The sequence below is a fragment of the Fimicolochytrium jonesii genome, assembly GCF_025526975.1.
Source record: "Fimicolochytrium jonesii strain JEL569 chromosome Unknown EV422scaffold_13, whole genome shotgun sequence".
Lineage (NCBI taxonomy): Eukaryota > Fungi > Chytridiomycota > Chytridiomycetes > Spizellomycetales > Powellomycetaceae > Fimicolochytrium > Fimicolochytrium jonesii.
The window spans coordinates 322608-344738 of record NW_026515680.1 but is presented as its reverse complement, the minus strand read 5'-3'; the positions used below and the strand labels follow the sequence as shown (position 1 = coordinate 344738).

General features: G+C 52.3%; 10 protein-coding genes across 10 annotated transcripts; 3 read left to right on the top strand and 7 right to left on the bottom strand.

Annotated features, from left to right (window-relative positions):
- Positions 1-547: 547 nt before the first annotated feature.
- EV422DRAFT_531018 (uncharacterized protein) lies at positions 548-2485 on the bottom strand. Its single transcript, XM_053070441.1, has one exon. It carries the CDS (start codon positions 2269-2271, stop codon positions 658-660), a length of 1614 nt encoding a protein of 537 aa, XP_052925200.1. The 5' UTR covers positions 2272-2485; the 3' UTR covers positions 548-657.
- Positions 2486-2648: 163 nt separating this feature from the next.
- On the top strand, positions 2649-3406 carry EV422DRAFT_496888 (uncharacterized protein; the record flags this gene model as incomplete). Its single annotated transcript, XM_053067907.1, has 3 exons — positions 2649-2946; positions 3047-3145; positions 3228-3406. The coding sequence occupies 3 exons, from the start codon at positions 2649-2651 to the stop codon at positions 3404-3406; spliced, it is 576 nt and encodes a 191-aa protein (XP_052925199.1).
- A 961-nt stretch (positions 3407-4367) lies between these two features.
- Positions 4368-8401, bottom strand: EV422DRAFT_567899 (putative ATP-dependent RNA helicase DDX11-like protein 8-like protein; the record flags this gene model as incomplete). Its single annotated transcript, XM_053072588.1, has 22 exons — positions 4368-4406; positions 4481-4638; positions 4702-4868; positions 5025-5086; positions 5145-5231; positions 5331-5480; positions 5542-5691; positions 5765-5785; positions 5856-5968; positions 6040-6153; positions 6222-6267; positions 6337-6385; positions 6458-6518; positions 6589-6736; positions 6831-6895; positions 6962-7049; positions 7115-7290; positions 7357-7607; positions 7685-7800; positions 7862-7998; positions 8062-8188; positions 8258-8401. 22 exons carry the CDS (start codon positions 8399-8401, stop codon positions 4368-4370), a joined length of 2469 nt encoding a protein of 822 aa, XP_052925198.1.
- Positions 8402-8822: 421 nt separating this feature from the next.
- EV422DRAFT_72129 (HotDog domain-containing protein) lies at positions 8823-9779 on the bottom strand. Its single transcript, XM_053074341.1, has 3 exons — positions 9455-9779; positions 9353-9388; positions 8823-9281 (listed from the first exon to the last, which is right to left on the bottom strand). The coding sequence occupies exons 1-3, from the start codon at positions 9667-9669 to the stop codon at positions 8846-8848; spliced, it is 687 nt and encodes a 228-aa protein (XP_052925197.1). The 5' UTR covers positions 9670-9779; the 3' UTR covers positions 8823-8845.
- Positions 9715-11028, top strand: EV422DRAFT_72134 (KptA family-domain-containing protein). The gene is made up of 2 exons (XM_053074342.1): positions 9715-10267; positions 10350-11028. Exons 1-2 carry the CDS (start codon positions 10040-10042, stop codon positions 10839-10841), a joined length of 720 nt encoding a protein of 239 aa, XP_052925196.1. The 5' UTR covers positions 9715-10039; the 3' UTR covers positions 10842-11028.
- On the bottom strand, positions 10887-14175 carry EV422DRAFT_72169 (origin recognition complex subunit 4 C-terminus-domain-containing protein). Its single transcript, XM_053074343.1, has 5 exons — positions 13023-14175; positions 12854-12944; positions 12386-12775; positions 11966-12289; positions 10887-11895 (listed from the first exon to the last, which is right to left on the bottom strand). The coding sequence occupies exons 1-5, from the start codon at positions 14021-14023 to the stop codon at positions 11215-11217; spliced, it is 2487 nt and encodes an 828-aa protein (XP_052925195.1). The 5' UTR covers positions 14024-14175; the 3' UTR covers positions 10887-11214.
- A 146-nt stretch (positions 14176-14321) lies between these two features.
- EV422DRAFT_531000 (mitochondrial genome maintenance MGM101) lies at positions 14322-15647 on the top strand. Its single transcript, XM_053070440.1, has 2 exons — positions 14322-14853; positions 14914-15647. Exons 1-2 carry the CDS (start codon positions 14766-14768, stop codon positions 15408-15410), a joined length of 585 nt encoding a protein of 194 aa, XP_052925194.1. The 5' UTR covers positions 14322-14765; the 3' UTR covers positions 15411-15647.
- A 384-nt stretch (positions 15648-16031) lies between these two features.
- On the bottom strand, positions 16032-16675 carry EV422DRAFT_506711 (histidine phosphotransferase; the record flags this gene model as incomplete). Its single annotated transcript, XM_053068586.1, has 3 exons — positions 16032-16311; positions 16396-16493; positions 16625-16675. 3 exons carry the CDS (start codon positions 16673-16675, stop codon positions 16032-16034), a joined length of 429 nt encoding a protein of 142 aa, XP_052925193.1.
- A 2157-nt stretch (positions 16676-18832) lies between these two features.
- Positions 18833-19438, bottom strand: EV422DRAFT_482339 (uncharacterized protein; the record flags this gene model as incomplete). Its single annotated transcript, XM_053067325.1, has 2 exons — positions 18833-19112; positions 19182-19438. Coding segments are annotated over 2 exons (537 nt in total), but the record flags the coding sequence as incomplete, so codon positions are not given.
- Positions 19409-20602, bottom strand: EV422DRAFT_72008 (uncharacterized protein). The gene is made up of 2 exons (XM_053074340.1): positions 19936-20602; positions 19409-19815 (listed from the first exon to the last, which is right to left on the bottom strand). Exons 1-2 carry the CDS (start codon positions 20460-20462, stop codon positions 19518-19520), a joined length of 825 nt encoding a protein of 274 aa, XP_052925191.1. The 5' UTR covers positions 20463-20602; the 3' UTR covers positions 19409-19517.
- Between the last annotated feature and the right edge of the window lie 1529 nt (positions 20603-22131).

Genomic DNA, 22131 nt, shown 5'->3' with positions numbered 1-22131 from the left:
AGCGACACAATGGGAACGCGAGCCTTCGACGGATTCCTTATCTTCCGCCTCCACATTTGGGGATCCGCTGATGCGAGACCGCTCGCAGGCATCAGTTGCGAGTACCGAACCCATTCCCATTCCTGACGAACTGGTCGATAAGTCACCGACGGAGACACTGCATGTCCAAGACCACGGCCCAGCGCCTGAACTGGCTGGTCACCACCCCACTTCGCCACCAACCCAGCTAGTGCAGCATATCCAATCTTCTTTGCCCTCGCTCCCGACGAGAAAACCGACCAGTAAGGAGATTGGGTTCCAGGTATCCATCTACAAGATGCCAAAGTCGGTGAACTCGACTGGCCTGCATTTCCGAAGGGTGCATGGAGGAGTTTGGACGTACAAAAAGGTCTGTAACAAGATTTTGGCGCAGATGAGTCTGTGATCCCTGGACCATACCCCCCTATTGCACAGCGCGACAAATCGCATTCTGTATTCCCTGTACATCTTTGTTTCCAAACCAAAACCGGATCCTGTATCATATCTTTTTCGTATTTTCAATAAGAGCCATTTTCCTGAAGATAAATTCAATGAATCCCATCGTTCCACCATGTGCCACAAACCAAGCCAGATTTTGACAATTTTCATTACACTAAACACAGGAAACTCAGCACGAACTTATGACTCGTCCAAAAACGAGAAGATCTTCAAGCCAACCAGGGGCCCAGCCTCTATTTCTCTCCGTTCTTCCATTCCACAGAAGGTCCCGCTTCTTAACCGGCCGTTTAGGCTTTCGCTCACGCTGACAATCCGGCCTTCATCAAACCCCACATACGTAGGACGCTTGATTTGGTCGAGAGATTCTTCTTTCTCGAATTGACGTATCCAATCCCTATCCACGGTCGATATGGGCTTTACAGGGTTGCGAAGAGACCAGATCTTGAGCCCATCTATCCCTCCAGTAATGAGCTTCGCTGTCACTCCGTCGAGTTCGAGTGCAGTAACCGCCGCATGATGTGCATATAATATCGTAGTGTGGGTGAGCTGCGCTCCGCTAAGAGTGTATACGTGGACGGTGTTGTCCCTTCTGGGAGCCACCAGGTAAGGATGGCGAAAACGGATCCCTGTAAATTCCGCGGTCATCGGCACTTTAGTTGTTTTCGGACTGAAATGCTTCGAGGAAATCAGTCCATCAGCGCGGGAGAAGGTGATTTGATCGAGGGAAACGTTCCATTCGTTTCCGTAGGAAGGTGATGCATACGCTATGTACAAAGCATATTTTCCGCCAGCACGGGTGAGGTGAAGATCCACTGGAGGCCAACAGGTACTCCCTCGTAATCGATGGATCAGGGTAGACTCCCAACGTCGTTGCGTATTGTCGCGCTTGAGCGCATTTGTAATGCGGTGGAAGGCAACATCAAATTGAGATGAACATGTCACAACGATGTTGTCCATCATTGTTACGGCGACCAGCCCAACCCTCTGTGCTTGGGTGACCGTGATCAGCTCTTTGCAGCCCCATTGGCTAAGCCCGTCATGACCCCACATCTCCCAGACTGTCCAGCTGCCATCGTCATAGCCGGCCACCACCCGTAAATGGGGATGTCCAAGTGCAGAACAGCTCTCCAGTTGGATGCAGCACACGCGAGGCAAAACCATCGAAGGCTCCACTGAAATCCGACTCAATGATCCGAGGGCGGCTCTGTGGTTGATGCTCCAAACTGCAACATCCGGTGAAGCAAGAGCAACCAATATTACATCCTTTGTAAACGCCGTTATTGGCGCTGTGCCCAAATGCCGAGATGTCGAAACTGGTAGCGCGCAATCAATATCCGTCGCGGTTCTAACCCCTCCTGGTTCCAGCACCGGCTCAGCAGCCACCGGCAGGCTCACATCGATGTTCGTCACTACATAGTTCCCAGCATTCCAGTTGTGTTGCAGAATGTACATGGAAAGGAAATCGCGCCTCTCCCGCATAATCGGGCCCGCCATTCCACTAGTCCTTCTCCGCACCCGAACTTCGCCCGCCGGTGGCGACCCAGCAGGTATTGGCTGCGCGAGACACTCCAAGGGAAACCTGCGCAGGAAGAGCCGCTTCCATAACGTTTGGTCGCTGGCCAACCTGTGCCAGGTGCGCGAGCAAGTCCCTAATCGAGTAAGATCCCTATGCGACAGGTAGGCGAGGATATGCAAAAGTATCTCGTCCGAAAAGACACCGCTAGCGAAGTCTGTGGGAGTCGGTGCAGCTCCTGCTCCTGTCGGTTCCGCTGTCCGTAACTTCTTGCGAGACATAATCACGAGAGCTTCCGGAACCCGTGCTGGCAGAGGACGACCACACTACCGTATGTACAACTGTGCCGTGAAAAGGCTGCCTCGCCTCTATACAGTATCTACTAGTTCGCAGGCGAAGTGCCTCCTGACTTTTTGACGTTGGGTTGTGGAAAGGTGCTGAGTCTATCCTGACGGATTATCTTCGTTGGGGCAAGTAAGGGAAGTAGGGGAAAGTGGGCAACGTCGCGACGTCCTGGCACTCCTTCCCAGACTCCTTCCCTCCGCAGCAACCGCTTCGCAACACGACAACTCGTTCCACCAGCTTTTGCTGATCTGTAGCTGAATTACATAGAGACTCGAAGAAAGGATAACCTCCAACGAAGATGGTCACCATCTTTATGCACCGCCAGGGTGTGTGCCTTGCTCGGAGAGCACCTACCGCTTCCCAATTCCGTCTCCCTTCCCCATTCCTGACTCGCCCCGCATCCTCCTCCGTCTCGTCACCGGGCTCCCAAAAGCGACCACCACTCCTAGGCCGCCACCGCACTGTACCCGTCGACCTCTTCCGAATCAACGCCAGCGAGAAGGTCATTCTGCGCGACTACACCGCCCAGAAGAAGCTAAAACGCACGTCTTATGACCTGCATATTCATGAGGATGGCCTTGTGTACCCGAAGGATGGACCTAACTTTGAGGGTATGCACGAAACTGTTCTGCGACCCATTCTAGGGGGAAAGACAACGTATATAGGCAGGTATGGTATGGGATGCTGACCTGGTCCATTCCGACGTTGCAGGTCCCAACGGAGCTTCGGTCCGGCCAAACGGCGCGTTCCTTCAGGAGGTCGTTCGTGGGTTCCGCGGAAAGAATACGACCATCTGGAGGATTCCCGCAGGTAAGAACCAAGGCTTCTGGAAAGCGTCGCAGTGTACTTCCAAGCAACTGACAAATCACACGACAATCAATACGGGACACAGGCACGGACCTTCCTCCGGATCTAGTGCTTCTCCACGAGCACACAGACCACCACTCGATACAGTGCACGCGGCCCATGACCCTTTCCGAGCTGAACAAAACAATCACGGCATTTGTGCAGAAGCATGGGGAGAGGATGACGAAGGATGAGTTTTGCGAGAAGTACCCTTTCACGGTGTAGAGTAAAGTAAGAAAGGGGAGGGATGGGAAGTGAAGGCAATTGAGGGCGGGAGGGAATGCATGAGGCCAATATCTCGCGACCGCAATCGAGGTGCAAGATGGAGAACTGATCAGGCATAGGATACTGCGAAATCACCAGATAGAGTAGATAGCGATCACTTGGAACCGAATCCCAATGGAGTCCGCCCACCTGTCCGCCTTCATCATTGGCAAGCTACATTTATGTCATCGGGGAGGTCGGTGTAGCTAGATGTAGATTGGGCGACCAGCATTCGGCGCAGAGAAATCTTAGAATATGATGAATTGTCTCAACTCCGCACCCACCATAAGAGGGAGAGAGGAAAATCTTCACATGACCACGAAGAAATCGAAACGGAAAGCAAATGCCAATATACATTATACGCCCTACGCTAACATCCTGAAGGGATAGGAAAGATGGAGGAATTTTCTGGAAATGATCGGTTGGCGTTGATTGGTGAGATTGGATGCACATCAGAGGAAGCTTTCTCAGCCGTCGATAGTTGCCGCTGGATGTTGGGATAGCCGCAAGCCGGTGGATGAGCGTGAAGCCGACCTATCAAACTCGACCTGCTAATGGCTGATAGCGAGATTTCCTACGGGCGCGTTGGCAATGCGTTTTCCCGTTATCCAAATCCCTGTATGTACTGTACTCACTTCTTTAAGAAGCTCGAAAACTCACAGCACTCTATGTCTAGATCTTGCCTATGCCCACGAGCCTTTGCTGTTACGAAAATCGATTGAAAAGCGCACACCGCAGCTTCACCCAGTTGTTCGCGTAGGGCAACCGATGGCCGGGACCGATTTGGGGGGATGGCATGCAAACTATGCTTGACTGATCCTCGCCCGGCGCTGTATAAGCCAAATACGGGTGCAAGGGAGGTGCGGTTGAGCCATTGGGTACGAGGTGACCCCCCGGGTTTCCGGTGCATCGTCGATGCTGCTCAATGCGGGTTCGGCGGGGTTCGCTTGTTTCGAAAGAACTACGACATGATACCGAAGGTCAATTGATACCCTCCATCATCAAAAACCGCCAAATCAGGCAGTATTCACTCACATTGGCGACCGCACCGACAACCATTCCAAATCCATTATGCTCCATCACTCCCGCGTCTCTGATCCACGCTGGCAGTTTGCTCTTGATGCGGCGCTGCTGATACCTGCGATCGAGAAGGACGATGGCGGCGTAGTCGTCTTTGTGTCGAATGGCTCGCCCTAGATATCCATGGGGTCAAATGTTTTGGGTTCAGAGATCACCGAATGCGCCGGACATCATACCGATGGACTGGTTGACAGCCTTCATGCAGATGTTCTCATAGTAGTCGCTCACGACATCCTCTTTCGAAGATGCTGCGGTCGACGCTCGTGATTTCATGTACTTCAGCTTTTCTTGGAGCTCAAGGGAATTCGGATTAGGGAAGGGCAAGCCGACCACTATCACCAATCTGAGGGAGGGACAAGCAAATGGTATTGAGCGAAGATCTCAGACCAAGACTGCGGGTGAGATCTCACCGGCCCATATCATCGGCGAAGCTGAGGTCGCAGCAAGCGTGTCAGCATCGCCCATTTTCAAAAGGCACCTTGAAAAGCAAAATGCATACTTGATTCCCTCACTCATCTTCCCTCCAACAACGGCGAACAAGATTCCGCCGGTCTGCTTCGCCTGGTAAGGAGTGCGTCAGGAAGTTCTCATTAAGAATCGAACCACGGAGGACACTCACCCCCGGCTTGCGCCCTCCTTCAATGCAGGTTGCATACTCCCGTAGGGTTGGTTCAACCATCGAGGATTGCTTGGGTTCCTTGAAGACCTGAGTGGGTGGTAATGGAAGAACGATTGTTCAAACTGCTGCAGTGACGGCAGTCTCACGCTAAGGAACCAACATCTTCCGATGTCAGGGAGAACCTACCTGTTTCTTGGCGCATATCCGCTTCAAAAGCCCTTCCTTCTCCCAATGCCCATTAACCTTGTCCATATAGTCGTAAGATCCGAAGAAGCAGACCACGCCACCGGGAACTACATTACATAAGTTGGCTATCGCAGCTCCCAGCTCATTCATCTGCAGTCACGTATCGTTAACCTGGGTAACAGTCTTAATCTGGTGTGCAGATGCAGCTTACCAGACTTGGTTCGCTACGATGTTCAAACGTAACATCAAACGGACGACCGGTCGGGCCAGTGGCTGCCGCGATGCTGAGGATGGACGTTGCAGGGATGATGTGTCCACATGAGAAAGGCGAAAGGCGGTCTTTTGGGACATATAGGAACAACTGTCACGTTTAAACGAAGGTGAGGACCACAGGTGTTTCGACCCGCTCTAAAACGTTGCATCTCGCCCCTTACTTCATCGACCAGTTGCGGAATCTGACGAGCCGAATAGCACCTCGTTAGCAAACTAACCTGTGACGCAGATACGCAAGACGAGAAGGTTTACCGGCGCCATTGTCCCCCCTGCCAGAACCACCGCCCTCGCTTCTTCCACGATCCGCCGAAAGGCGTTGGCCGGATTCAGCAGGAGGTATTTCATCATTGATGTTGCCGGATCATCTATGAAGACATTTGCTCTATCAGCCGGCATTCGCAGTGGCACTTGGCTGAGCGCGGACAACCGAACCCACCGGTAACAGAAAGCATGATTCGCCCCTCCAGATCCGCATTCGTCAAGCTCATGAGGAACGTGGATACGTTCTGTATCGTTGACATGTGCTTGGGTACGTATACTTCTGATTCGCCTGGTTCGTGGCAAACTAACCATTCAGGTTGCCAAGAAACACAATGGGAGAAGAGAAACCCTTCTCACCTTCGTCCATCCCCTTCATGTCGAACTTTTCGGCGAACCCTTGTAGCTATGCCAAGGGCGTTTACGATGTGAGGACTGAGACCACAGTTTGTCTTATGCCAGAGACACACTCTACCTTCTGTCCAAGCCGACTCTCCGCCAGATAATGTCCGATCTTGAAAAGGCTTCGTAAAAGTGTTGATGAGATCTCTTGAAAGGAATAGATCGCACATGTGACGCCCTCCACGGTCACTCACTTGATGTGATCAATGCTCAGCATATGAACGAAATCATTCACCATGACGACTGATCGGTCATCTATATAAGAAGGCCGGAATGAGCCGCGCGACCGTTTTCATTCCATCGCCCACGCAGGCACATGACGCACCTTTGGCTTTCGCAACCGGCTTTGTCAACGGCTTCTTCAACGCCCCGATGATGACATTCAATTGCCGGATGTATGCCAGATTACAACCTTTCAACCGTTTCTTGTAGCGTTGCAGGTATCCTTGCAATTGACGTGCCGCGCGTTCTAGCTGAGGCATTAGGTATATTTTGCGTCAGGTTACATACTTCACATGTCTCGGGAAGTGTGGGAATGATCATGACAAACACATGATCGTAACTTACATCTTGCAGGGTCAGAGACACGGAGTAGATGGACGTGATCGTATCAATGAGATTATGTGCCTCGTCTGAGTTGTTTCGGTCTGCGTCAGAGGATTGTCGAGGTGGAATTACGAAAGAACGCAAGTGCTGACCAATGATAACGACTTTGCCCTTGACATCGATGCCCAATGACTCACGCGCCGATGCTTGCAGAAGAAGGTTGTATGGCAGGGTGAGAACCTTCCGCCACGATCGATGTCGGATTAGCAGTGTCCCGGTACCGTGAGCAATAAGATGATTTTTACCTGTGATGGCCGAACAGCATCCCTAGCGGCATAGTACGGACAGGTATGTAATCGTTTGCCCAGGTCGACCATATCCTCAATGTCGCGGATCGCGGCATGCAGCTGGTCGGTGAATTGCACGCGTGTCGCTGGGTCTTTCGCTAGATACTCGCACCCGCCCTCCTCCTTCGTTGATGCTATGGGAATCGCATGAGAGCGTAAGGGTCCGTAATCGTTGCAGGTGGGAAGTCATACCACCTCACCTTTCATAAGGTCCAAACATCGATCATTCATCTTCGGCAGCGATCCCAGTTTCCTCACACTCTCGTTTATACACATTCCTTGTCTCGACCCCAGGGATACTGATTTGGTCGTGCTGCTATATGCCGAACGCCGCAGTTCTTTTACGAATTGAGAGATTTGCGAGTGGGTACGACTGCAGTAGATGATCTTTGTTTCGTCGGGGAGATCGAGGTCGTCTTCTGTGGGGTCTTCTGGGCCATCTAGGAAGGAACTCCAGGACGAATGGAATCCGAAATTTCTGAGCTGTATTGCACGGGGTATAATCCTCCTCACAATTCAACGCCTTACGCTTTGGGCTTTGAGATCTCGGTCTCACTGTCGTAGTCTACAATCAAACGATCTTCGTCGTCCTGGGAGTCTTTTTGCGCGCCAGCTGTTTTTGGCCGTTTGAAGCGATGTTTCGCCTAGATTCGACAGGTGTAAATCACCAGCGTTCAGCGAGATTCAAAGGGAATGCAAACCCACCTTGTCGTCCTCCTCCCCACTCAGAGCACGCCTTCGAATCTCTGCCAATCTTTCTTCGCGCTTCCTCTTCTTTGCGATGATATCTTGCACATCTTTCGCTACTTCCTCTTTAGCGAAGTCCAGCACCCATGATGGCTCTGGCAGGAACTATTTGAGCTACATCCGTCGTTCGCCGGATATATTCCTTTTATTCTCCTCACCATCTGCAAGCGGTGCACCCAAAGCAGCCCTTTCGTCCTCTATTTCCTGCATCCGCTCTTTCTCGGTGCGTTCCTCGTGGTCCTTTAGCCACTTTAGGCTTCCGCAAATAAGCGATAGCGACTTTCCCTAAGAAGGTTGAGCCGTGGCTTCTGAGTTCCAGCGAAGTGATAAGAACTATGCTTCGTCTGAACATACTGTGCCTGTGGGACTCTCCATGACAAGCACTTTCCCATTCTGTAGACCGTCATAGAGGTGGTTCATAAAGTCCTTCTGGATACTCCACGGGGTAAACGGAAAGTTGAAGTCACGTTCCGTTTCTAAGTTTGCGACCGGTATCATGCTGCTGTTGCCCTGGTTATGTACCGCCGATTATAAGGTTGTTCTGTTTCTCAACAGTCCTCCTGCAAGAAAGCGAAGTCAGCCTTGCGCTCTGCAGCCTGGTGCTGTGCTATGCCAAGCAGGCCATTGGCAAGGGTTGCGGTGTTCCAAACGGGATGTCTGGGATAGTTGAACTCCGGAAATTTGCGTCCGGCCCTTCCGGACAGACGCGTCACCTGAAGCCTCGTCACCGGGGAGGTACTCATTCCCCTTACAACGGCGATGTGAAACTCCGAGACATGCATCACACAGTACAAAAAGTTTGGAATTGTATTCCCTCTTTCCAAGCCTACTTGCGGGAGATCTTTCATTTCCTCCGCTCTCCGTCGTCCGAATCTCGCAAATTCTCTCAATGGTAGCGAGCTACATAGGAGGGAGGTACCTAGCTAAATCATACGTCCAATTTCATTCCTTCTTGGCCAGTACAAGTTCTAACTTCCTACGCATAGAATCCGGTACGTCCACTGGCCTCCCCGAAGCAGGATCCACACAAACATGCACAAACTCGCCCGTCACAAGACAGGTTAGATTGCCTTCGTCATTGCTCCCACTATTGTTGGCATGCGATGCACCCTCCTCACCCTTCTTATACACGGCTACATGGTAGACCACACTGCTACGCCCAATCTTGTTGACTGCGAGACCAGCCTGCAATCGATTCGGGTAAGACGCCGACGCGTGGTATCGGCAGCCAGATGAGACAACATAGTATATAGGTTTTGAGTTTGACGATGATTCTGCTTTTTCGGACGGTGCTTTGCGGATGGAGGATGGATCTAGCCCGCAGTTTCGTATCAGGTAGTTGTTGACAATCGTGTCAAAGAACGAATAGTATTCGACGCTAGATTGAAAGTTAGGCAAGGATACTGTCGGCAGAAGGCGGATGATGTCGTTACTCCTTGCAAGCCTTACTTGTTGATGTGTCCATATTGATCGTTGTCTTTCCATCTATATATATAGAGCCGTTGAGTCCACCTCAAACCGCGGCCTGCGGCACACTACTGTTGACGTTACCTGGTGGTAATGTCTTCCCAGAAACGATAATATGAAGGTGCTTTGCGTGCCTCTTCCAAGGCCTTGGCTGCAGCTTTAGCGTCGGCCTGCGTACCCGAAGAGAAGTTTGCATGCTGGATGAACGCTTCGCCTTTTACGCGCACATCTTGGGTTCGGGAGTGGCGCACTTGGGAAGCGATGAGGGCAAGCCGCCGAGTAGCAGTCTTGTGAAGCATTGCAGCGAAGTAAAGGATATGTCAGCTTCCCAAGGGTTGTTTGCTGAACAGGGAGCGTCGGCTGCGTCGAGGTTAAGTCAAGTCGGGGTGTGAAGGGCGAGGGTGAGACTGGTGAGAGGCTGGGTGAGAGGTGTGAGCAAGGTGACAACGTCTTGAGAGACTCGCAATGGGACGTGGGAGAAGTCACCTTCCACAACGGTGAGGACTTTCCTACAAGAAGATCTGAGAGAGCTCCTGACCGGTGTAAGCGCACCTCCTTCAGGCTTACTCAACTCTTCAATGCAAGACGTTCCACAAGCACACTTTCCTATTGGCAGGCCCTAGAAGCGTTCCTTTCTGGTTGCCAAAGTATTTTCAAGCAGGACGCCCAATGGCTTCTATGAACACCCGCACAACTACTCGAGGAGGGCAAAGTGGACGGGGTCGGGGAGAAAGAGGAGGACGAGGGGGACGAGGTGGTGGTGCGGGTGGCAACCGCCGAGAACCAGACTCGTCTGAAGTCCGCACATCCAAAGCCTTATCGTACGTCCTTCGCCACGGAGCCGAGAAGGACGGAATTCCCATGAGATCCGACGGCTATGTTTTGTTCACCGATCTGGTCAGTATATTCTTTCCTTATCACGGTGGAGCTATCTTCGATTTGGATCTAGGGCTGACAGTTCTGTTCCGGACTTCACTAGGTCAAGCACCCCCGCCTCCGGACCGTCACTCTCTCGACACTGCAAAGCGTAGTATCGTCCAATGACAAGCAGCGTTTCAAGCTCATAGAAGAGCCTCATCCGACACTACCGTCACAAACCGTCTATCTCATCCGTGCAAACCAAGGTCACTCCCTCACCACCGCCGAAGTCCAGCTGACACCGATAACCGAGGCCTCGCAGGCGCCTGTCGTGATCCATGGGACGTACAAGAACGTCTATCCGATCATAGCAAAGGAAGGGCTGAAGCCGATGAGCAGGCAGCATATTCACTTTGCCGCTGGTATGCCGGGAGGAGGAGGCGTCATCAGTGGGATGAGAAGCTCCTGCGATGTCGTGATCTATCTGGATTTGCAGAAGGCGTTGGACGCTGGGGTCGAGTTTTGGAGGAGCGAGAATGGTGTGATTTTGAGTAAAGGGGACAAGACTGGGGTCATTCGGCCTGAATTCTTTAAGGAGGTTGTCATGCGGTAGGAGCCTTCCGATCAGAACCGCGGCAAGCCGACAATCTCTCCAATGTGGAAAGCGTGTCGGGATGACTAAATGGATGACAATCGTCTCAGACGCAGGAGATACCGAGATGACTTTAGTCAATACAGCGCCAGCGCCGCCGAAGCGCGATAGTCCCGCTAGCCTCTCTCTTGCGGAGGAAATATATTTCCTGAAACGTCACCCAGATCTGCTGCGAAAGCGCTCCAAAAACGAATATGGCATACTTGCCTATTTACATACGGAGATCTCGAGATCATTGCGTCCAAGCATCATTCATTTATCAACAATCCACAGCCGAGTATTGGCGATGGTCCCTAAATACCATGTCGGGCTACACACATTCTCCCGCGACAGATTACGCCCTCCCCAACGCCCATCTCCCGACCTCAGTCGGCAAGTTACCAGCCTTCACCGCTTGCTCCACCTCCCTAACCCCAACACCCAACCTCACCATCCTCCACCCCTTGGGACACCTGATTCCAACCCCATCCACACCAACACACAACCGCAACACCATCAGTCTCTCGAACGCCTTCTGAGCGACATTCTTGCTCTGCAGCACCTTTCCGCCCACAGCCGCAACGCTGTTGCTGGACGAAGATGAGGCGGAGGTGCGGAGGAAGTCGCGGTACTCGTCGTACACCATTTCAAAATTGAAGACGGGGTCGACGGTGGATATTGATGTCGAGATTGTCGGTGCTCTTGTGAAGGAGGATGTCGGTGCAGCTACGGTCTTTGAAGTCCGGCTTATGGTGTTGGAATGTCTGCGGAAAAGCTGTACGCTTGCCACCAGCAGCATTATCTCCAGCAAGGAAAGGGATTGGATGACGCTCTGTTTCGGGGCGGTGTGTAGAGCTCCGCCGAGGGTTTCGTGGATGGGTATCGTTTCTAGCGTCGAGGCGGATGTATTTATATAGGAAGGAGCTTTCGGTGAGGATGTCATGTGAGTCGACGGGGTGGGGGGCGGGCTGGCGGGCGGGGAAAGCGTGCCACCGAGGTACGGGTTTAATGTTGAGAGCTCAGCTGCCAAGGGGTACTGCGTAGAAACTTTGTCAGGGTCTTTCTGTAGATCTCTGTGAGTGTAAACGGTGTCAATATATTCTTACCAAAAACCTAAACACCTTTCTCACATCTTTGCTCTGTTCGAAAACCGTCTTGATCCCGCGGAGAACCAGCGGATGGTTCAGGAAGTTGTCCAGCGCTTTCTCATTGAATAATGCCACGTATGCCGCATTTGTCACTCCGTCGTCGTCGGCCTCGGTGGCCTGGGCGTCCGAGTCTAACTCAACTTCGGAAGATGGCGATACCGCCAGACTGCAGGCCTCCTGCGCGATTGCCAAGAACCCCGCCATCGAGTCTGGAGGGTACAAGTCGACACGGCGATGCGAGAAACGAGACTTGACACGCTTCTCCAGCAAAGTAATGAAGTCCTAGAAAGCAGAAGGTGATGAGAATGAGTTCCACTGAAATCCATCACCTCGTGCTGCCTCCCCCTCTCAATCAAGAAAACCGCGTTCCAAACTTACAATCCGGCACGTAACCCCAATAACAGCCACAGGATTCTTCCCACTCTGACACATATCAAACAAATTGTACAACAAAGCCTGTTTCGGATGGTTCGCCAGCAAATCCACCTCCTCAAGCACAAAAATCACCGGCGTGCTCTTCAACGTGCCCTGATTTAAGCTTTCGAGGACGTAAGCCAGACACGCCGCAAAGGAGCCGGTTTCCAAGAGGGCTTCTGCGGAGGAGGACGGTGCGAGTTGCTGGGATTGGAGTTGCCGTACAATGTCGCGAAGGGCTTGGCGGTCGTCGGTGTGGAAGAGGCCGGAGAGGTGGACTTCGTAGAATGGCTTTGCGGTGGAGGCGGAGGATTGGAAGGTGCGGGAGAGCTTTGTGAAGGCTTTCTTGATAACCTGCGATTGTCGAAGTATCGGACGTGTCAGATGGGATGTATGAAGCAGTCGTTTATGGTACAAATGAGAGGAATTTACCGTGCTTTTTCCCGTTCCCCTGTTGCCTACCAGCAAAACGGAATTGCTCTCGCCCCTCCGGACCGTGCGTTCCATAAGCCCGTAAATCTTCCTATGAGGAGAACAAATGCCGTTTACTATCACACGCTCCGAGATGGTCCGTCCTTCGAACGCGTGCCTTCGAACTTACTGGAATTGTTCGTCCAACCCTATCAACCTCCTCGGACAGTTTCTCTCCGTCAGCCTCAGTAACACCGCTTTCCGAGCATTCGTCACATCCTCATCCGTCACATGCACGCTCGCAGACTTCTTCGCCGTATGCTTCACTCCTACAGCCGGGGACTTTTTGGGCGTTCCTGGCCCCTTCGCTGGGCGTGTCGGGGTCCCCATCGAAAGCTGCACATTGGCGACGCCAGGGCTTCTCACATTCTTCAGCAAAGCGGTTCGGCAGGGCGTACTCGGAATCACAACCTCGAGTGTGGCTCCACTTGGCTTCCTTACCGCAGCAGCGGGGCTTTTAGCTTTCGTGGACAAAGCAGACGCTTTCACTCCACTTTTGGGAGCGCGTGGTGTAATATCCAACCATTGTTCAGCTTTCGTTGGGGATGTCTGATTGCCAGCGGCACTGTGGCTACATCTCGTTTTTGTTGGTGTGCGAAGCACCTCCACCTGAGCAATCGTTTCTCGATCCTTTGCTAAAGCAGGTGAAGCGTAAGCCGCGAATGGATTCGGCCGTGCCGGTCCCTTGTCCTCCTCCATCACCACACGTTCGGTCTTCCGCTGTTTGATCTCACTGAGCGTCAACAACTCGCTATCGGATTCATTCGTAACAGGATTGTTCGCTCGCGAACTCCGTGTCTTCCTGTCGCTCGTAGGTACTTCGCCGCGTTTGCGCTTTTTCGAAGATTCAGGTTGCGGTGGTTCGTCCGCTTCATCAGCTGTATCGTCTTGCAGAGCCCTCAGGTTGGGGGGTAAAGCATGCCGGAAACTCAGTAACGGCGATTGTTCCTCATCCCCATTGCCATCCTGCTTTTTATCTCGGACTGGCGTCTTCGCTCTCGGCACAGGCTCCTTCTTCTCAGTTGCAGCTGATCTCGATGCGCTTTGCTTTCGGGGCGTCGTCCGAGATGGGGTTCGGGCGTCGGCCAGCACACTCGTTCGGCGCCTGGTGACGGGACCGCCGCCGAGCATTTTCGGCAAAGAATCTTTCGGTAGGAAGTTACTGATTTACTCAAATACTAGTAATTGTCTAAGAGAAACTTCGGACGGTGAAGAGTGCGGTGTTAGGAAGGCGGTCTCAGGTATTTTTCGAGACTTTGAACAGTCCAGAGCTGAGTCCAAAGGGTGAGCTTCTTGCCACTGGAGACTTGCCCGCAGGACGCGTGTTAGTCCGAAAGATGTGAATGCAGGTGAAGTCCGGAGCTCACGTGATCTGGAGATGTGTCCGAACTCCACTCTCTCCCGCGTCATATCACACCTGTCGACCTCCCGAAATCGTGGAGACCCCTCTCCCTCTCTGTACTGTACAAACATACTGTCCTACGCTCGCCCAGCTTTCGCCTTCGCAGTAACGACAGAGCGCCCACCATGTATCGCACACGCATTTCCTCACTGGCCGTAAGGGCAGCGCCTCGAAAAAACACGCTCTTCCGCCGATGTGTCAGATATCTCGCAGTAAGTATTCCGCTTGCAACCTCCTGGTCGGCCGAGGAAGCTGTCTCTCACCTGTCGCTCGCCCTACGAGACAGAGCCCTCAACAACCGCAAAACCAACCAACGCCTCGGCAACAAGGAACAATCCGTTCCCCGCCCCAACAGGTCCAGACAGCTTGGCGTTCCCGGCGACGAAGGCCTTTGAAAACGAACATAGTGTGACGGGTGAGGCGGACGACCTTGCTGCCGATTTGCGATACCAGAACTTGACGCAGTCGCATATGGGCTTGGCGCATGAGCCGTTTCCGAAGCATGTTACGGACATATTGTTGCGGGATATTCCGAAAGAGGATATTGAAGTGAAACCTGGTACGGTCATGTATGTGAGTGAAAACAATGGAGGTACTCACCAAGCGTCACTCTCCACAGATGGCATCCTCTATCTCCCTGAAATTAAATACCGCAGAATCCTGAACGAAGCATTCGGACCCGGTGGATGGGGTCTTATTCCGAGAGGGCCGCACACCATCAGCATGAAAACCATCTCTCGCGAGTACGCTTTGTTCTGCGACGGACGATTCATCTCCCAAGCACGTGGAGAACAAACCTACTTCTCTGAGGACGGGTTGGCAACAGCAACCGAAGGCTGCAAATCGAACGCGTTGATGAGATGCTGCAAGGATCTGGGTATCGCGAGCGAGTTGTGGGATCCGGTGTTTGTGCAGGAGTTCAAAGCGAAAGAAGCCGTGCAGAAGATGACGGTGAATACGTTCAATGGCACGAGGAAGTTGCTGTGGAGGAGGAAAGACCGCAAGTTTGCGTATCCGATTGCGGAGGATGATGGACCGGGGGGTGCTCCGAAAAGCAACGGGTTTGGCAATCAGAGCGCCGGTGCTGGTGCGAAGACGTGGGTCAAGAAGACCTGAGTGGAAGTCCGTAGCGTTGTCGGTCATTCCGCGATGCATTTCATTTTCGCGTCGTACTGTAATGGCGACCCGAGCGGCGCTTTGTAGCTTATTCAGTCTTACTGTAGCCATGATCATTTCTGTCTCGGCAATAGCGTTCCCTTGTGTACATATCACTATATCACGTAGTCAACTCCTTTAACATACCAATCTGTGGCACCCAGCAATCGTTCATTGAAAGGTAGAGTGAAATGTCCGGGCTCAATGAAGTAAAAATATGTAATGATTGAGAGACGCAGGAAGCAAAGAAAATTGCCCGAGAAAGGAGCCTTCTCGGAGATATAGGAAAGAGGTCGCAGGGACAGATGTTGAACAGACAGAAAGAATGATAACTATTATACGCTTCGGAATATATCGTCTAGTCCTCCACCTCGTTCTGATAAATGCAAGGACTTTCCTACAATGCTTGCTTGAAGAGGCCGGTGGCACCAGCCCATGAATGGTGGTCGTGGGGCCCGACATACCCACCCACCACCAATGTGATATGTCATGTTCCACACAACCCAAATCCAAAGTTGAAAAGATATATTTCCCATCCCAACCGCCACAATGGTTTGTTTTGTGCCCGAGAGCAAGCAGCTTTCATTCCTCGTCCTCCGCAGCCGCATCCCCATCCGTCTCGTAAAACTTCTTCAAGTAGTCTTCCGCCTCCTTGTACTCCGTTTTCGTTTGTTTCAATAGCGCCGTAATGCGCTTCAAGGCGTCTTCTTCTGTGATACTGCCGGATCCGTGCTCGTCTTTCATGTTCCCGTAGTGTTGCATCTTTTCGCAAGATGCTTTTACTTTCGTCAGTCCGAGAGCTGCTGAACTGCCCTTCAGGAAGTGTCCCAGTCTGGAAAGCGCGGGGAGGTCCTTCTCCTTCCTATAAATCATAACGCCATTAGCCACAGTGTTCTGATGCGGACCTCCAACCAATAAAAAAACCCAACGATTCTCCGCTACGTACAAAGATGTGTCCATGCTTGCGAATGTGGTTTCCGCTTGCTCAAAGTAATTTGTTACGATATCTCTGCTGAAGCTTCTGTCCTCATCATCCTCGTCCATCTAGAAGAAAACCAAGAGTGGCCGCGAAGAAAGGAAATCGATCGTGATGAGATTCCTACCAATAAATCAAGAAGCCCCACTCCAGCCCCAAGCAGCGGGTGCTTTTATCTACACCCGGCAAGCATGCGCACCTCTAGAAGCTGGTCGAAAATGTTGTGGTCTACAATTTCGTCGGACGGCATGATTGCGGCGTACGATGTGACGAAAGTCTAGTGATGGTGATGCTTGTGGGAAAACTGTGCAAAATAATCCGCAAAAGACAACGTTGAGCAAAGACGAAGACCTCAAGTGCCGGCAGGTACTCTTCAATAAGATATTTTGGCAACGATTGGCTTCGAAGATGTGGAGACAAACGGACTTTCCCACGGTCGAACGGGCGATTCCGACCATCCAACAATCCCTGGATCGCTGACTAGTCTCCGAAACAGCCGACACCCACCTCTATGAGGAGCGAGAGAACAGTGCGCTGTCCCAAGAATACGGCAGGTTCTTTGAGTATGTTTGTCGGGTGACTTTTGCACCTACTCCGAAGGTAACCGTTGTTCCCAAGCCCGCTGGCCAAATCAACTCTCTCCTTTGAGTCCTTTCCGAGTCCTTGTCACAGTCTTCACCCACATCCATCCAATAGAGTCAACGATAATAACACACGCCACTTATCCGTGATAAGTCCTGATTTTCTTCACTCAGAGTCACTCTTCGGTCTCATCACCGTCACTCAGCCCTCACTCTCAGGGATGACTTCATGGCCAGCGCTCCGCTACCGACGAGTCGGTCCGACCACCAGATATAAGACACCGCCTGCACGCTACGGCGTGTCCCAAAATAGGCCTTGTCCAGATTTTTAACGTAAATAATGTCAAATTTACGGCAGGATGCGTGTCGCATTCTCGCAGTACCGACTTCCACACCAGAACCGAATGAGATGACGAATATGATTGATGAGACCCGACCAGGAACATGAGATATCGCCAGACAAACAAGATAAATGAAGGTTGCCCTTACCCCACAGAGCACAACAAGACGAGACACCAAGAACAGTGAGCTCAAAAGAAAAGAAAAGGCTATGACGGACAACATTATCTGCAATTACGCCTCGATACGAGAGATCAGAGAGTATACGGCGAAAGAAAAGGAGGAACCATAACGAAAAGTGTACAGCTACGGCCTATGTAGAATAAGGATGATAGAAGAAGTTATGTAAAAGTACCGCGAATAAAATGCGATAGCGGTGGGGTGAAACTGGAGGAGGGGTAAAAGAAGAGCTTATGATACAAGATCGGGAACCCTTTTTCTCGTTAAACGAAAACGAAGGGAGAGAAGAATGCGAAGAATGTCCATAAAGGAATGTCCGAAGAAATAAAAGAAAGTCCATAGTGTCGTTGAGGCATGCCGGGTGCCCAGGTTGGACGGTCACACGTCCAAGTGTCCCGCGGTCTTCAACGAATCCGATCATTGGGGTTATGAGCACCGTCGTGCCCGTGCAGCTGGTTCATCTCCCGCTGGGTACGGAATCCAAAACCGCCCATCAAGTCCGCGAGATCCGAGGGTGGATGGGGAAGCATGGTGCCACTCAGCGGCCGGCTTTGCTTCATATGCATCGGATTGTTGTCGACGGGCGAAGGCGCTTCCCATCCGTTGGAGGGGACAGAGGGCGCATACGGCACAAAGGACGTGCGATTCTGATGCGGCGATGTCGGTCCCGGTATATGGCGACGCAAACCCGTGTTGGCGATGCCGGGTAGCTGTGTATTGATATGCAATGATGAATGATGGTTGTTTGTGGGCATGTGTTGTTCTTGAATGTAAGAGTGGGTATTATGCCCATTGGGCGCGCTCGCGTGCGGCATTACTGGAGACCGAGACGCCGGGGAAGGGTTTGCAGTGCTGGGAGGTGTTAAAGGAGGTTGCAGCCGAGGGCCCCCGACGTTGGAAGGCGATGGGCGCTCCGTGTCATCAAACTCCATGGAGTTATACGATGATGCCGTCAGGGTGGTGTTGTTGGTCGTAAACGAGCACTCGGAGTTTGCGAGCGAGTCCGCACGTGCTCGATGCCAAATAGGATTCAGAGTTGTCATGTTTGGGGCGCCGGGGGTGTTTGAACGCGGCATTGGTCCATCAGTATAAGGACCATTGGACGAAACGCCTGCTGCAATCGGGTTGGAATAGTATGTGGGAGGTGTTAGACCAGCGCTTGTGGGCGACGCTGTGCTCCACAATGGACTTCCTGGGGGCATCTGCGGGTACATGGAGGTGTTCATGAACGCAGGCATTCCCGGACCGTACAGGTCTGTCCGGCGACCGAATTGGTCGAGTGGGAACATGCGCAGTCCATCCAGGCTTCCGTCGGCATAGTGCCCTGGGCTTCTTCCGCGGACGACCAATGGAGCGGATTCGATGAAGGCTACTTTGTGATGGTGACCGTCTTCCGTGGTGGCAAAGAGATCTAGGTTGAGGATATAGTATTGTTGAGCAGCCCGTCTCTTCCCATTGTTAGCGGTGGCGGTCTTGAATTGAAGGCGCTCGAACGTTGCGACAAGGTTGTTGGAGCCTATGCCGCTATACTGATGAGGGTTGCCACCAGCCCGGACAGGTCTTGGCTGAGGAACAAGTTGTGGTCCTCTAGATACCCAAAAATCGACATTAGGAATGAAGTTTTACCCACCATACAATGAAGACAAAGATACATACTTATCGCGCTTGGGTGTGTGCTGGATAAGATCCACTGCCCGCTCCCCATTGCCAACCCGTGCAGAGATGCCAAGGGCAAAACCAGTGACAGTGTAGAGCTTGTTGTCCATTTCCATCATACATGGAAGTTCAACCTCTTGACCATGTGCATCGGTCGCCGAGAAGGAAGCTGACACTTGGAAGTAGTTGCGACGGTAGCAAGTCCAGTCGCTGTCTGCCAGGAAAAATCCGCGGTCAACCTTTGGATGGACGCGTAGGGTATATCTATGTCGCAAAAGATGAATAAGTATGCAGCACTGATATCAGTGTCAAACGAATCGCTCGCGTTCAAATTCCTTACAATCTTGCACGGTCGATGCTGCAGATGTTATGAAGTTGCTTCGTTGGCTTGAAGAATGGGCCAATGTTGACCGCAAATGGTTCGATTGGTAGGGTCCGACGACGTCCCGCTGGCGAATCCATTGGCGGAAGAGTGTAGAAAGTCGGCGACGGAGGGTCATATTCCACCTTGAGGTTTGTGTCAATGGAGAACTTGCGTTGCGACACAAATTCAGAGGGTATAGAGGTGGAATTGAAGCTCATCGCCGCAGCTTCTTCGGCAGGACTCGAATCATATGATGGCGGGCGAGATAACCTATGGGAAGAAGACAACCGATAAGCTATCCTTCTCCATCGGACCCCTTCACTCCTGCGTTCGTTCTACAGGAGCCAGTCATGACACGGAAACGTGATGTCTGAACTGAAATATACTTACGCGTAAGCTTGTTGCTGGCTTCCTGCCGACTTTAGCCCAGGACTGTGCGGCGCCGATGACGTCCCAAAGTTCGAAGTTGAAAAACTCGACAGGTCATCACTTGGCCTGTGGGAGGACGTCTGGGACTGCAGTATCGCTGGCTGTGGCAGTTGGTGGTGATATCCATGGTTCTGAGGGTGCGGGAGCGATATTAGGTGAGATTGTTGGTGGCCCTCGCCGGAGGCATGATGGCCGTGATGGTGATGGTGAGACGGCAAATGGTAATTGGGTTCGGCCGGGGACAATGGCCGAGACCGCTGCGGCCAGTCGTCGTCGGGACCAGTCGCCATGCTGTGGTACGGGAGTGGTGTGGGGTGGATTGTGGTATGCGGGGTGGTCAGGTTATGGTGGTGGGAAAGTACGGTTATTCGAGGGGTTTGGTGGTGTTTTGTGCAGGGTTCCCACGCGCGATTGGGCTCGTTTGACGGTGGAGAGCAAAAGGCAGGGGTTTCAGGCGGCGAGGAGACTTGAGCAAACTGCCGTAACATATACTATCTCACATACAGCAGCTACACAGTTGTGAGGACTGGTATGTATGTGTCGCGGACAACGGACGGTGTCGTCGTGCGAAGGTGATATTGCAGAACAAAAGATGGGTTGTCGGTTTCTCTGTGTTCGGTGTGATGAGAGAGTTGCAGCTTTTGCCCCGTCTTTTCTTTTCTCAGGGGAGTCGAAGGGAACGACGAGCGCTCTGCTGTGACTGGGGCCTGTGCGAATGCGTACGCCGTGCACCGAAAGCTTTGCTGTGGGTGTCTTGTGCGTGCTCGCTTCAGCTGGGCAGTTGGGAGGTAGCCGTAAAAGCCGCGCGGTGGTGATTTGTGACACCCGAGGCTCGCCCTGGAGGACCAACCCTGTGGGAAAGGAGTGGCGAGACCAGGCTACAGATAACTGTCAACCCGAGCGACCTGTGCAATGGGCGAGGAACAAATGTCGGGTCAGTCTTTATTCGCGAACAGAGCACCAGAGGTGAAGGAGGGATGAAAGACAGGGAAGGGTTGCGAGCCGCTTTCGATGAAGTATCGTAGGTCGAGGATGTGCGTGTCACCATGAAAGGCAAAGGCAGGGATCAAGTCTGTCGAATTTTCAGATTCAGGCGGGCTCGGGAGGCAGGCGCCCGATACAAAAGGGATGCCGGGAAACGGCGGGAAAAGCACAGGAGAACCCCATGCAACCCGAGAGGCGTGAACACATCTTGGACAGTTGAACTGTCGAGTCCGGGTGTCAACTAACCTTCTGCCACAGGTGCGATTCACGACTTTCTGATGACCGGCTAGCGTGGAATGCTTCGGCTTACACCGACGACGAGTTCGTGAGGGTGGAGTGATGGTTGCGAGAGGGCTGGAGAGAGCTGATTCTCCTGCCAGGAGAAAGCCTTCGCCGAGCGTTGAAGTCGAATGAACGATAAAACGAAAAGAACGGTCGTCGGTGGGCACCTTTGGGAGGCGGGACGTGGGAGGTGTACGATGTATATACCTTTGTTCCTGAAGGCTTTTTACGGACCCTTCGGATCCGGGGCCGGATAGTTGATAGAAAGCAGATGTCTTTGGAGCCTCTTCTCACCGTCAAATGGAGCGGAGGATTGATGAATTATACCAACACCAGTTCCCCCAGTCTCTGGAGGTCACACGATTAATCCTACGCACGCGCGGACACGCACGAGAGAATAAAGGCAGCAAAGACTGCAAGGGATAGCGGAGCGGAAGTATCTGCGAACACTTCCGCGTGAATCGCTAGCACACCGCTCGTTGCATAGCTCTCAACGGGCAATCACGTACAGGTGTACATATATTTCATTGCCGGTGCGTCGCCAACTGTTCTGGTCACCCACCAATCGCATCTCCATAAGCATACAACCCGACTTATTACAGACGGACCTCTTCAAATGATGCTCGCCCCGAAAGGCAACCTGTGAACCGATGAGGGACGGAATTATTATATCGACCTGCTGCCAAAATTGAATCAATTGATGATGATGAATTTACTCGTCGCGGGGTGCCACCGGAAAAGAAAAAGGTTTCTGCCTCAATCCGAAATCACACATGCTGGTTTGACGCCAACCCTCAAGTGACAGTTTCTGGGCGGTGTCCCTCATATCTGGGATTGGCAACGCGGGAGCGGCACCAACGTCCGGATTTCCGGTCATGGTGGTGCAAAGTT